Source organism: Cololabis saira, chromosome 16 (assembly GCF_033807715.1).
Source record: "Cololabis saira isolate AMF1-May2022 chromosome 16, fColSai1.1, whole genome shotgun sequence".
Classification (NCBI taxonomy): Eukaryota; Metazoa; Chordata; class Actinopteri; order Beloniformes; family Belonidae; genus Cololabis; species Cololabis saira.
Genome location: NC_084602.1, coordinates 37,156,640 through 37,168,800, shown reverse-complemented (window position 1 = coordinate 37,168,800; position 12,161 = coordinate 37,156,640). Strand labels below are relative to the sequence as shown.

The window sequence follows — 12,161 nt, the reverse complement described above, 5'->3', positions numbered from 1 at the left end:
TTTATGTTTTTTTTTCTTTTCTATCATGTATTCTATGTGTTTTATTGCTCTAAACTGTTTTCATTCTGTAAAGCACTTTGTGACAAATGTCTGTGAAAGTTTATAAATAAACTTTACTTACTAATAACACATAAATCTCGGCCCGTGACACCAAACAACCCAAGTGGGGCACTAATGACGCACTCTGGAATGCTTTTGATTAAAATATGGATTCATATCATGTGAAATAATGTCCTATTTAAAAAAAACCCTTATATAATCTTATAATTTAATCAAAAGCAGTCATTGTCAGACAGCCAGCAGCAGCTCGGTTACCGGTTACTGCCACTAGGGGGCGACAGCCTGCAGGGGAGAGTTAGTTCACCAAGATCTGCTGTTTACACGTCAACCAAACCCCTAAAACCAGATTATTTCTGCTCAACAATGAGGTCAAAATTATTAACAGCTTGTGTCAAAATGATGCAGAAGTTGTTTCATGCTTGTTTTATTTATACTTCCGGACACTCAGGTTTTTTTTACTGCTTTTAGTGGCATTTAGTGGATAATCAGTTCTTTTAACCTTTATTGTGGGCTTATTTATAGTTCACCTGGATCTGCTGTTCACACCTGAAACGAGCCTCTAAAACCAGCTTACTTCTGCTCAACAAAGGTGTCAAAATTATAAACAGCTTGTGTCAAAATGATGCGGAAATTGGTTAATGCGTTTTATTTTTACTTCCTCTCAGTCATACCTGTTGAGTTTTGGATTAAAAAATAAAGGTCCCACCAGCCCAACCAAGGTCTAGTATCTTACATTTGGAGACACATTTTCAAGAAATCTAAAATATCTACCTGTTAACCACTTACAAACTACAATTATGTTCAGAATCTGATAGTCTGACCTTTGTTGACACTGAAATGCTGTGGACTTCCTATGTTTTTAATTCTTATAATAGAGCCTTAATGAAAACACAAAAGGGGAATTAAAGCACACTATTTTAAATATTTTCAGTATACTCAGGTCTTTTTTTACTATTTTTATTTGTGTCATTTAGTGGATAATTACTTCTCTAAAACTTCATTTGGGCTTATTTATATAAAGACAGTGTTTATATGTCGCTTTTATTGATCTGCTGTTTACACCTGAAACAACTGAAACAACTGTAAGATAGATTTACAAGAAATCTAAAATATCTACCTGTCAATCACTTACAAACTACAATGATGTTCAGAATCTGATAGTCTGACCTTTGTTGACACTGAAATGCTGTGGACTTCCTATGTCTGTAATTCCTATTACTTACTATATTTTTAATTCCTATAACAGAGCCTCAATGAAAACACAAACGTGGATTAAAGCACATTCATTTATTTTAAATATTTCAGTTTATATACACATTGATTATCTTCAAGTGAAGCATTTACATTTTCTTTTAATTTGTCAATTTCACCCATGTGGCTCTCTGCATACCTGCCAAGTTTTGCATTTAAAAATAAGGCTCCCACCAGCCCAGTATCTTACATTTTAAGACAGATTTACAAGAAATTTAAAATATCTACCTGTCAACACCTTACAAACTACAATTATGTGCTCAGAATCTAACAGGCCAACCTTTTTTGACACATTCCTATGTATGTAATTCTTATGTTTGTGATTCCTATAATAGAGCCTAAATGAAAACACAAAAAAAAAAAGATTAAAGCACACTTATTTATTTTAAATATTTTCAGTTTATACCATACTTTTCAAGTTATGGATTTAAAAATAAGAGTCCCACCAGCCCAACTGAGGTCCAGTATCTTATCATTTTACAAGAAATCTAAAATAACTACCTGTCAATCACTTACAAACTACAATGATGTGCTCATAGCCTGATAGTCTGACCTTTGTTGACACTGAAATGCTGTGGACATTTCTATGTTTGTGATTCCTATAAGAGCCTAAATTAAAACACGTATTTATTCAACATATTTCCAGTTTACTCAGGTTTTTTCTACTGTCTTTATTTGTGTAATTTAGTGGATAATTAGTCCTTTAAAACTTTATTTGGCCTCATTTATATAAAGGCATTTTTGTGGGCGGACCCCGCCCCCCTGCGGCAGCCAATCAGCGGGCTCGTGGGCGTGGCCTCGGCGAGGGGCGTGGCCTGGTCAAGGGGGCGTGGTCTCAGAGGGTGAAAAGCGTGAGCAGCTTCTGCAGCTGCGGACTTCCCCGTCAGCCCGGACCCTTTTAACCCTCTTATACCCCCACCAAACCCCTCCAGAACCATGGCCACCCCGCTCAGCGACCAGGACAAGCGGAAGCAGATCAGCATCCGCGGCATCGTGGGGGTGGAGAACGTGGCGGAGCTGAAGAAGGGCTTTAACCGACACCTGCACTTCACGCTGGTCAAGGACCGCAACATCGCCACGCCCAGGGACTATTACTTCGCGCTTGCGCACACGGTGCGCGACCACCTGGTGGGCCGATGGATCCGCACGCAGCAGTTCTACTACGAGGCGGACCCCAAGGTGAGGGGAGGGGGCGGGGCCAACAGGTGAGGGGGGCGGGGCCAACAGGTGGCCAAGTGACTAGGTGGAGCAAGTGCAGGGTCGCACCTGTTCAGGTTCTGTCCAACCAGGTCAACAAGTGGACCTAAACTCAGTGTTACCAAGAATAAAACTTGAGACAAGTCCTTAAAAAGTTTTAAATCCCATTTTTTCCTAAAATAAATGTCTTAATTTGTCTTGAATCTCAATCCAAGGGTCTTAATTTTAGAGGCCAAGTCCTTTTAAAAAGTTTTAAATCCCATTTTTCCTAAAATAAGGCCTTTAAATGTCTTAATTCACCTTAAATCTCAATCCAAGGGTCTTAATTTTAGAGGGAATGTATCCAGTCATCATTAAAAAGTTTTCTTACACTTTGAAAAGGAAAAGTTTATTGTTGTTTTGAGGAGAAATAGGAGAAATAAATCAGTGTTGCCAAGAATAAGACTTGAGACAAGTCCTTAAAAAGTCTTAAATCCAATTTTTCCTAAAACAAGGCCTTTAAATTTGTCTTAAATCTCAATCCAGGGGTCTTAATTTTAGAATAGAATAGAATAAACTTTATAATTCCCCCTGAGGAGAAATTTACTTGTGCAGCAGCAAACATACACACTCTCAACAATTTTACAAAATACACATGAAGTATGAAAAGGTATAAAAAAGTATATAACAAAAATAGCTAAATAATTAAAAAAGAGCAATATAAAAAATGAGCAATGTACAAAAGAAATACTAAACCCGAAAAACGAATAATATATACATTAATATATACCAGTGAGGTATTTAGAGGGAGAAGGTTATTGCACTTTCAGAAAAACAGGTTATTGCACACGAGTGACTAGAGTAGAAGGGAGGGAAGATTTATTTAGAGGGCATTTATCTGGTCATCATTAACTAGAAATAAGACAAATATTCTTGTTAAGATTTAGAGTTTTTGCAGTGCAGGTGGGGGTGTGCGTGGCCAACAGGTGACCAGGTGGAGGAAGTGCAGGGTTGTACCTGTAGTTCAGGGTCGGTCCAACCAGGTCAACAAGTGGACCTAAACTCAGTGTTACCAAGAATAAGACTTGAGACAAGTCCTTAAAAAGTCTTAAATCCCATTTTTTTGCTAAAATAAGGCCTTTAAATGTCTTAATTTGTCTTAAATCTCAAACCAAGGGTCTTCATTTTAGAGGGCAAGTCCTTTTTAAAAAAATTTAAATCCCATTTTTCCTAAAATAAGGCCTTTTAAATGTCTTAATTCACCTTAAATCTCCATCCAAAGGTCGTAATTTTAGAGGGAATGTATCAAGTCATCATTATAAAGTTTTCTTACACTTTGAAAAGGAAAAGTTTATTAACTAGTTTTGAGGAGAAATAAGTCAGTGTTGCCAGGTTGGACGGGTTTCCACCCAATTGGGCTGAAAACTATAGGACTGGGCGGGTTGATCAACGTTGGGCCGAAAAAACCCTTTAATTGCTCTTTAATACGTTCCTTCCAACCAGGTGATTAACTGGACCTAAACTGAGTTACCAAGAAACCGCGGGTCCTTAAAGTTTTAAATGACACTTTTCCTAAAATAAGACCTTTTAAATGTCTTAAATCTCAATCCAAGGGTCTTAATTTTAGGGGGAATGTATCCAGTCATCATTAGTCAAAAGTCTTCTTACACTTACAAACACTGAAAAGGAATAGTTGATTAAATAGTTTTGAGGAGAAATCAGTGAAGTCATTGTTGCCAGATTGGGCTGGTTTCAGCTAAATTGGGCTGAAAAAAACAGGACTGGGCGGATTGATAAAACTTGGGCTGCTTTTCCTGGTTTTTACTAAAGATTTAGGAGAAATTATAAACAAAAAAGTTTCCATTATGGCAGAGAAAAGTAGAAACTTACACAATAAACTCACTGATATTATATTTGCTTTAATCTCAATGTAATTGTAGTCTTTGTTTGGAGCCTGAACTTTTTTTGGTTTCATTTGCTGCGTTTCTGCATTTAATCATTTATGGTTTTAACATAGAAAATGTCTGATTTGAGCTGGTTTTTCATTATTTCTGCAGGTTTTACATGGCGTTAGAGCTGGAACCTGTCAGATCTGGCAACCTCGACCACAGTGCTGGATTTCTTAGTGACTTGTCTTTTTGGTCTTAAAAGTCTTAAATATAACTTGGTCAAACCTGTAGACACCCTGTGAGAAATGATCCAGGTTTCAGTAGATTTAAGGTCCAGATTGTCAGTTGTTGCACCAGAGTTTGCAGATCACAAAGGAGCTCTGTGTTTTCAGGTCACCGCCTCCTGTTTTGTGCAGCTCGGTCCGGTTCTGCCCCCCCCTTCCTCCCTTTTCTGAGCCTCAGACACACAAACTTTCAGTTTTAAGTGAATAAACCTTTAAAAACACTGTAAGTGCGAAGGCTCTATTGTATCTGTAGGAGATGTTTTTATTTTTCTCGTTTTTATTTTTCTTCCGACGAAATGAGGTCCTTTTTTCCCCCTAAACGTGCCCCAAAAGTCACCAAATTTTGCACCAAGCCAGGACTGGCGAAAAATGTGATATTTAATGGTCTGCATTAATGGGCGTGGCCTAACGGCTCAACAGCGCCCCCTAGAAAACTTTGTGCACTAAGCCCCACAATACGGTTTGACGTACATGCACCAAAATCGGTACACACCTGTATCATGTCGCAACTTAAAGAAAAGTCTCTTGGTGCCATGGCCGAAACCGAACAGGAAGTCGGCCATTTTGAACATTTTGAATTAATCGTGTAATTTTGGCGCAATTTATGCCATTTCTTCAGCAGATAATACGGCCCAAACCGTAATGTGCACCCAGGTGTGTTATACATCAAAATGTGCGTCTCCATCCTACGACGATGCGCATTACTTTTCTCAGTCAAAAGCGTTACCGTGGCGACTATAGACGCCAAAAAGCACCCCCCCATATTTGATAGTTCCTACTTTCTGCCATAACTTTTGAATGGTTTGACATAAAGACTCGTGGGTGGTGTCATCGGACTCGGTTTTGAGTCCTTGACCATAATTGGTGCAAATTAGCCCCACCCCTTCTTCTGATTGGTCCATATTTGATAGTTCTTACTTTCTGCCATAACTTTTGAATGGTTTGATATAGAGTCGTGGGTGGTTTCATCCACTAAATGTCCAGTTCTGAAGAATCTACATCAAGTCATACAAGCTTCCACTGCAGCCTGAACGTGCACAAGGGTGGAGGGCCCATTCATCGCTGCTTGCAGCTTTAATTACTATATTTTCTCTCTGTTTAGAGGGTGTACTATCTGTCTCTGGAGTTCTACATGGGCCGGGCCCTGCAGAACACCATGATCAACCTGGGGCTGCAGAACGCCTGCGATGAGGCCATCTACCAGGTCTGTACCCCCTGTGACCCCTGACCCCTCAGAGTCTCTGCAGACACATGCTGGACCACCCGAGTGACCTTGTTATTGCTCTGCTGCAGCTGGGCCTGGACATGGAGGAGCTGGAGGAGATGGAGGAGGACGCCGGGCTGGGGAACGGAGGCCTGGGCCGCCTGGCAGGTAAAACCAGCACCCAGAGTAACAGGCTTTACTCCAGTCTGATTCAGAGAACTTTATTTTGCACATAAACGCTCTGTATTCACCACCGCAGCGCTGCGTTTGGCAGCTTTCCACCGAATAACTTGGTTCCTATTCAGCACGTGAAGCTACAGCCCCCCCCTCCTGCAGTCCCACGCTCTGCTCTTATTTCTGCTGGCTTGTTTGTGCACAGCGTGTTTCCTGGACTCCATGGCCACCCTGGGCCTGGCGGCGTACGGCTACGGCATCCGCTACGAGTACGGCATCTTCAACCAGAAGATCCGGGACGGCTGGCAGGTAACTGGTCACTCTGGGGGGTTACTAATGACACTTTTACTCTACAACCTACTCGGCTCGACTCGGCCTGGTTTCTTTTCCCTAACAATCCAGCACCTGCAGCAGAAGTAGGCGGGTTTCATCTAAACGAAGAACACAACAACACTAAAGATGTAGAACCTGGAGGAGATGATGTACTGCAAAAACTCAATATCTTAACAAGAATATTTGTCTTATTTCTAGTTAAAATGTCTCATTTTTAGTCAGAAAATCTCATTACACTTAAAACAAGACTCATCCCCAGAAAAATAACTTTTTATTTGACAATTTTAACCTGTTTCAAGTAAATCAAGTAAATTCCGGTCATCATTAAGAAGTTTTCTTACACTTTGAAAAGGAAAAGTTTATTAAATAGTTTTGAGGAGAAATAAGTCAGTGTTGCCCAATTGGGCTGAAAAATACAGGACTGGGTGAGTTGATAAAACTTTGGCTGCTTTTCCTGGTTTTTACTAAATATTTAGGATAAATTGTTAAGAAAAAAGTGTCCATTATGGCAGAGAAAAGTACAACGTACACAATAAACTCACTGATATTATATTTGATTTAATCTCAATTTAATTGTAGTCTTTCACTCATCACTGGAAAAAACAACAATTTTCACCTGTTTCAAGTAGATTTTCACTTAAAATAAGTAGAAAAATCTGCCAGTGGAACAAGATTTTTTTGCTTGTAATGAGAAGATAAATCTTGTCCCACTGGCAGATTTTTCTACTTATTTCAACTGAAAATGTACTTGAAACAGGTGAAAATTGTCACATAAGTTATTTTTCTGGTAATGACTGTTGTTTTAAGTGTAATGAGATTTTTTTGGACTAAAAATGAGACATTTTAACTAGAAATAAGACAAATATTCCTGGTAAGATTTTGAGTTTTTGCAGTGTAAATGTGCTTCTGGGTCTGTGGCTTGTGTTCGATATCAAGTTAAAAAATGAGTGAGAGAAGCTTCAAGCGGCAACACTTTTTAATTTTTTCAGTTTGTCTCGGAGCTGCTGAAAAGTCAGCTGGAGCCGCGAGCAGCTATGAAGTGACAGAGCTCCTGGTAGATCTGGTCGTTCCTTATGTCCGTCTAGATCTTTTTAATTCTCTCCTCAGACACCAGGTTTATGAACATCTGCACCTCAGAGTTGGATCAAACAGATTTCTGCTGCCGTTGCTGCTGGAATAAAATGAACAAGAAGCTCCGTCTCTTTCTCTGATGTCACATCCTGACTCTAGACGTCTGACTCCAACCCCCCGACCAATCGGTGGCCTGTAGTGTGATGACATCACAGCCCGACTCAGCCGCTTAGAACCTCAGCAGAATAGATACAGAAAAGTATCTACTTTCTTTCTTCTTTCCTAACCGGGGTCCTCTTATCGTCGGCCGGTTTCACATGACAAAACCAAATTGTGTATCTTGTGATAAGAGCTCCCAAAACGCCGGCGGCTCTTGCTCTTGGGCAAGTTTTAACCCCTCCGTGTAAACACGACCTCTGAACCCTGAACCCGACGCATGTGGGCCGGCCGTTCTGATCACGGGTGACGAGAACCGGCACAAGATTATCACCACGACGACCAGCTTGTAGATGATGAATGTTGGAGATTCACATCTGTTGCTCAATTTTGACCCATTTTTTTTTAAACCTCAAACTGGTTTTGCTTGGAGACAAGTTACCCAATCAGACGATAGATTTCTAGCTCTCTACCTTCTCTCTCTCTCTCTCTCTCTTTCAGTCCTTTTTTTTTGCATAGGTTAGTCAATGAAATACTTTTGAACATTTAAACTCACGAGGGTTACGTAGTGACTGCAGGTTACTGCGGGTCACGCAGTCTTCAGCCCTGTAAAGGGTCAAAGGTCCTGGAAGTGAAGAGCAGTTTTAGAAAATGCATTTAAAACCACTTTTTGTTTGAGAATAGAGAACAACATATACAGGTATATTTGGCTTTGTACATTGACTCCGCCCCTTTTTTGGGATGAAAACAACCCATTAAACCTAACTGATGGTACATTTTTGAGGTGTTTTATAATATAATTGAGTTCAGATGAGACTACTGTAGCTTCGTGGTAGAACATGAAGCCTGTTGCAGGAATAGTTTTAAAATATTGCACAATGGAATATGTAAAAGTTATTACTTTTTTTTTTTTTTTTTTAATGAAGGAATGTCCGTTCAGTCGGCCTCAAACATAAAATCACGTACAGTAGAACTCCAGAGACGGATAATGCAGTCTTCCCTGTCCAATCAGCTCTAGGTGCAGCATTTACAATCACGTTCTCTGGCGTGGAGTTCCACAGGGTTCAATCCTGGGGCCCCTTTTTTTTTTTTTTTTTTAATATCTCCACGCTCCCACTCACTCAAATTATGAAAGAGAACAAAATTTGTTGCCATAACTACGCAGATGACACCCAAATCTTTATAACACAATATAAAAACAACACTAAAGGAATACGGTCTCTAGCCCTGTAAAGGGTCAAAGGTCCTGGAAGTAGAGAATAGAGAACACATCCAGGTTTATTTTCCTTCGTACATTAACTCCACCCCTTTTTTGGGATGAAAACAACCCATCAAACTGATGGTCACAATTTTTTTTGTGGCCTTTATTTATAATGTAGGTGGACAGGAAACTGGTATAGAGAGGCGGGGGCATAGCAGTATAGAGCGACACGGCGGGACAATTTTTGAGGTGTTTTATAATATAATTGATTTCGGATGAGACTACCGTAGCTCCGCAGTAGAACATGAGGCCTGGTGCAGTTATACAGTTTTATAATATTGCAGAGACACAATCAAATATGTCAAAATTATTATTTTTTTTTAATGAAGGAATGTTCGTTCAGTCGGCCTCAAACTAAAAAATCATGTAGAATAATGTAGTCGTCCCCGTCCAATCAGCTCTAAGTGCAGCCTTTACAATCACTTTCTCCACGTTCCCCAGGGTTCAATCCTGGGGCCCCTGTTGTTTAACATCGACACGCTCCCACTCACTCTAATTATGAAAGAGAACAAAATGTGTTGCCATAACTACGCAGATGACACACAAATCTATTTAACCATCTCACCAGGAGACTATAATCCCGTTCAAACACTGATCAAATTAAACATAATTTATTTCAGTTAATTGACGATAAAAGAGAAATAATTGTCTTTTTTTTTAGATCTTTACACTGGCTTCCTGTCCATCCCAGAATAAATGTTATAAATCTCTGGATGGTTTCAGACCAGCCCCCGGGTCTGGCAGTCAGAAGGCACGCCGATTTTTTCCAGTGTCCAGCCGCGGTACTGCAACAGAAAATCCCATGCGGCCCAGAAAGCTTTTTTCCCATAGACCGATATAGTAAAAGAGAAGCCTCTAAAACTGTTCACAGGACACCTCCAGCTGTAATCACCGGCAATTACTAATCTTTGTATTCTATATTTTTAAGTCATGGACTTTATATCCGTCAAAAATGTTTTATAACGGCCAGAAAAGTCAAAGAAAAGTCTCTTTCTGGGCGTGACGTCACGGATGACGTCACAGCCGTGTCCGTGCATTCCACGGATGTTTATATTAATATATATTATGTAATTATATTATATTAATACATTAATAATATATGTAATGCTATACATGTAATAATATACATTAATTTATGTATTATATTAATACATATTATATAAATATTCGCGTCATTGCCCCGGGGCATGATGGGAGGCCCCAGAGCATCATGGGAGGTGACTCAACTGCGCATGCTCTATGGGCCGCTGTATGCGGAAGTAAACCCGGAAGTCAGGAACTTTTTCAGCGTATGCGCTGAGTGAGTAATATGCATTGAAATGAATGGGCGGCCATTTTCAGTCTCCGATCCAGATTTATAATAGATCCATGTTTCAGACCAAAATACATCTCTGATCTGGTCCATGATGAACCAATCAGAACCCTTAGGTTGTCAGGGCCACGCCCACGCCCACTTCCTGTACCCAGAGTCAGAACCAATCACGTTGAGGCAGGTTCAGTTTTTATGCTCCTCACTTGTGGAATAAATTCCCAGAATGCATCTGGGCTGCTGTCAATGGGCTTTGAAGACCTTTTTTATTTACTGCTGCATTTCAGTAATCTCCCAGAATGCATTGCAACTTTTTGGTTTCATGCACTTCCTCTGTTTTATTGTTTTTGGGTTCTTTTTGTTCTGCTTTTTAAACTCTTTTTAATGTTTTTATGTAAAGCACTTCCCCGGGGCCCGGACTAACCGTCTGATTCCCGGCAGGTGGAGGAAGCGGACGACTGGCTGCGTCACGGAAACCCCTGGGAGAAGGCGCGGCCCGAGTACACGCTGCCCGTCCACTTCTACGGCCGCGTGGAGGAGACGGGGGACGGGCCCAAGTGGGTCGACACCCAGGTACCCAAGTCTCAACAGACCAGAATAACTGTTTATTAACTCTAATTAATGTGTTGATGCACGTTGGAGGTGAAATGACGGCGTCGCCATGGTTACGCTGCAAAAACTCAAAATCTTACCAGGAATATTTGTCTTATTTCTAGTTAAAATGTCTTATTTTTAGTCAAAAAATCTCATTACACTTAAAACAACTTTTGTTCTCCATCCCGTTCCCTGTCAGGTGGTCCTGGCGATGCCGTACGACACGCCGATCCCCGGCTACATGAACAACACGGTGAACACCATGAGGCTGTGGTCGGCCCGGGCGCCCAACGACTTCAACCTCCGGGACTGTGAGTGTTTCTGACTTTTAAAGGAGTTTAAAGAGTTTTACTGAGGGACTGTGAGTGTTTCTGCCCCAACACGCCCCCGACCAGATCTGTACCCCACTGGATCCACACAAGGCTGTGCTTTCAGATACATACCTAACCTGGTTTTTAAAGAGTTTAAAGAGTTTTAAAGGAGTTTAAAAATAGTTTTAAAGGAGTTTTAAGGGTTTTAAAGAGTTTAGATAGAGTTTAGATGGAATTTTAAAAGGGTTTTTAAGGAGTTTTAAAGGAGTTTTAAAAGGGTTTTAAAGGAGTTTTAAGGAGTTTTAAAGGAGTTTTTAAAGAGTTTTTGAGCCACAACTCATCTTAGAGCCTCTTTAATGGGCAGCTACAGAGACTAGCTGAGTCTCAGATGATGCGTCTCGTCCACTACACGTGAATTCCAGTATCTCCTTCTGGCCGTACGTTTAAAAGGCCTTTGTGCAAAACTAAAAGGTATAAATGTAGTTTTGTCCCCTCAGCTATTAATGCCCTGAATAGGACATGATTTCCATCCTCCATCTAAGTCTATCTATTTATTTATTTATTGTTTTATTTATTTATTTATTTATCTATTGTATTGCTTATTCAATCTGGAGCATTTTTTTTGTTTGTCCGTCAATATTTTGTTTAGTTATTCTCCTGTTTGTCTTATGTATGATGTTATAAGTTTCTACTTTTTACCTGCAGACTAATCTACCTTCAGGTATCAATAAAGTTACTTTACTTTTACCCCCTGCACGTTTCTAACCGTGACTCTCTGCCGACGCCCTCGTCGTGTTTTCTCTTCACAGTCAACGTGGGCGACTACATCGAGGCCGTGCTGGACCGGAACCTGGCAGAGAACATCTCCCGGGTGCTGTACCCCAACGACAACGTGAGTCCGGGGTTTCACCTGCAGACGAGTCTCCGGGGGTCCAGAGCATAGACATATAAACGTAGACGCCCCATATATATTACCTACCTTGTTCTCTATAGCTGATAGAACATGAATTACTCCTATGTGGGATCAATAAAGTTCTTATTTTTTCCATCTGAGAAAATTAAATATATTATATTTGGTGCCTAACTGT

General features: G+C 40.3%; 1 protein-coding gene across 1 annotated transcript in view; it reads left to right on the top strand.

The window, feature by feature from the left end:
• Positions 1 to 2,217: 2,217 nt before the first annotated feature.
• Positions 2,218 to 12,161, top strand: part of pygl (phosphorylase, glycogen, liver) — a 29,823-nt gene continuing 19,879 nt past the window's right edge. Inside the window, exons 1-7 of the mRNA XM_061743762.1 lie at positions 2,218 to 2,490; positions 5,763 to 5,864; positions 5,954 to 6,032; positions 6,244 to 6,347; positions 10,610 to 10,741; positions 10,962 to 11,073; positions 11,883 to 11,965. Coding sequence (XP_061599746.1) covers positions 2,248 to 2,490; positions 5,763 to 5,864; positions 5,954 to 6,032; positions 6,244 to 6,347; positions 10,610 to 10,741; positions 10,962 to 11,073; positions 11,883 to 11,965 — 855 coding nt within the window. The 5' untranslated portion in view covers positions 2,218 to 2,247. The remainder of the gene's footprint in view (positions 2,491 to 5,762; positions 5,865 to 5,953; positions 6,033 to 6,243; positions 6,348 to 10,609; positions 10,742 to 10,961; positions 11,074 to 11,882; positions 11,966 to 12,161) is intronic.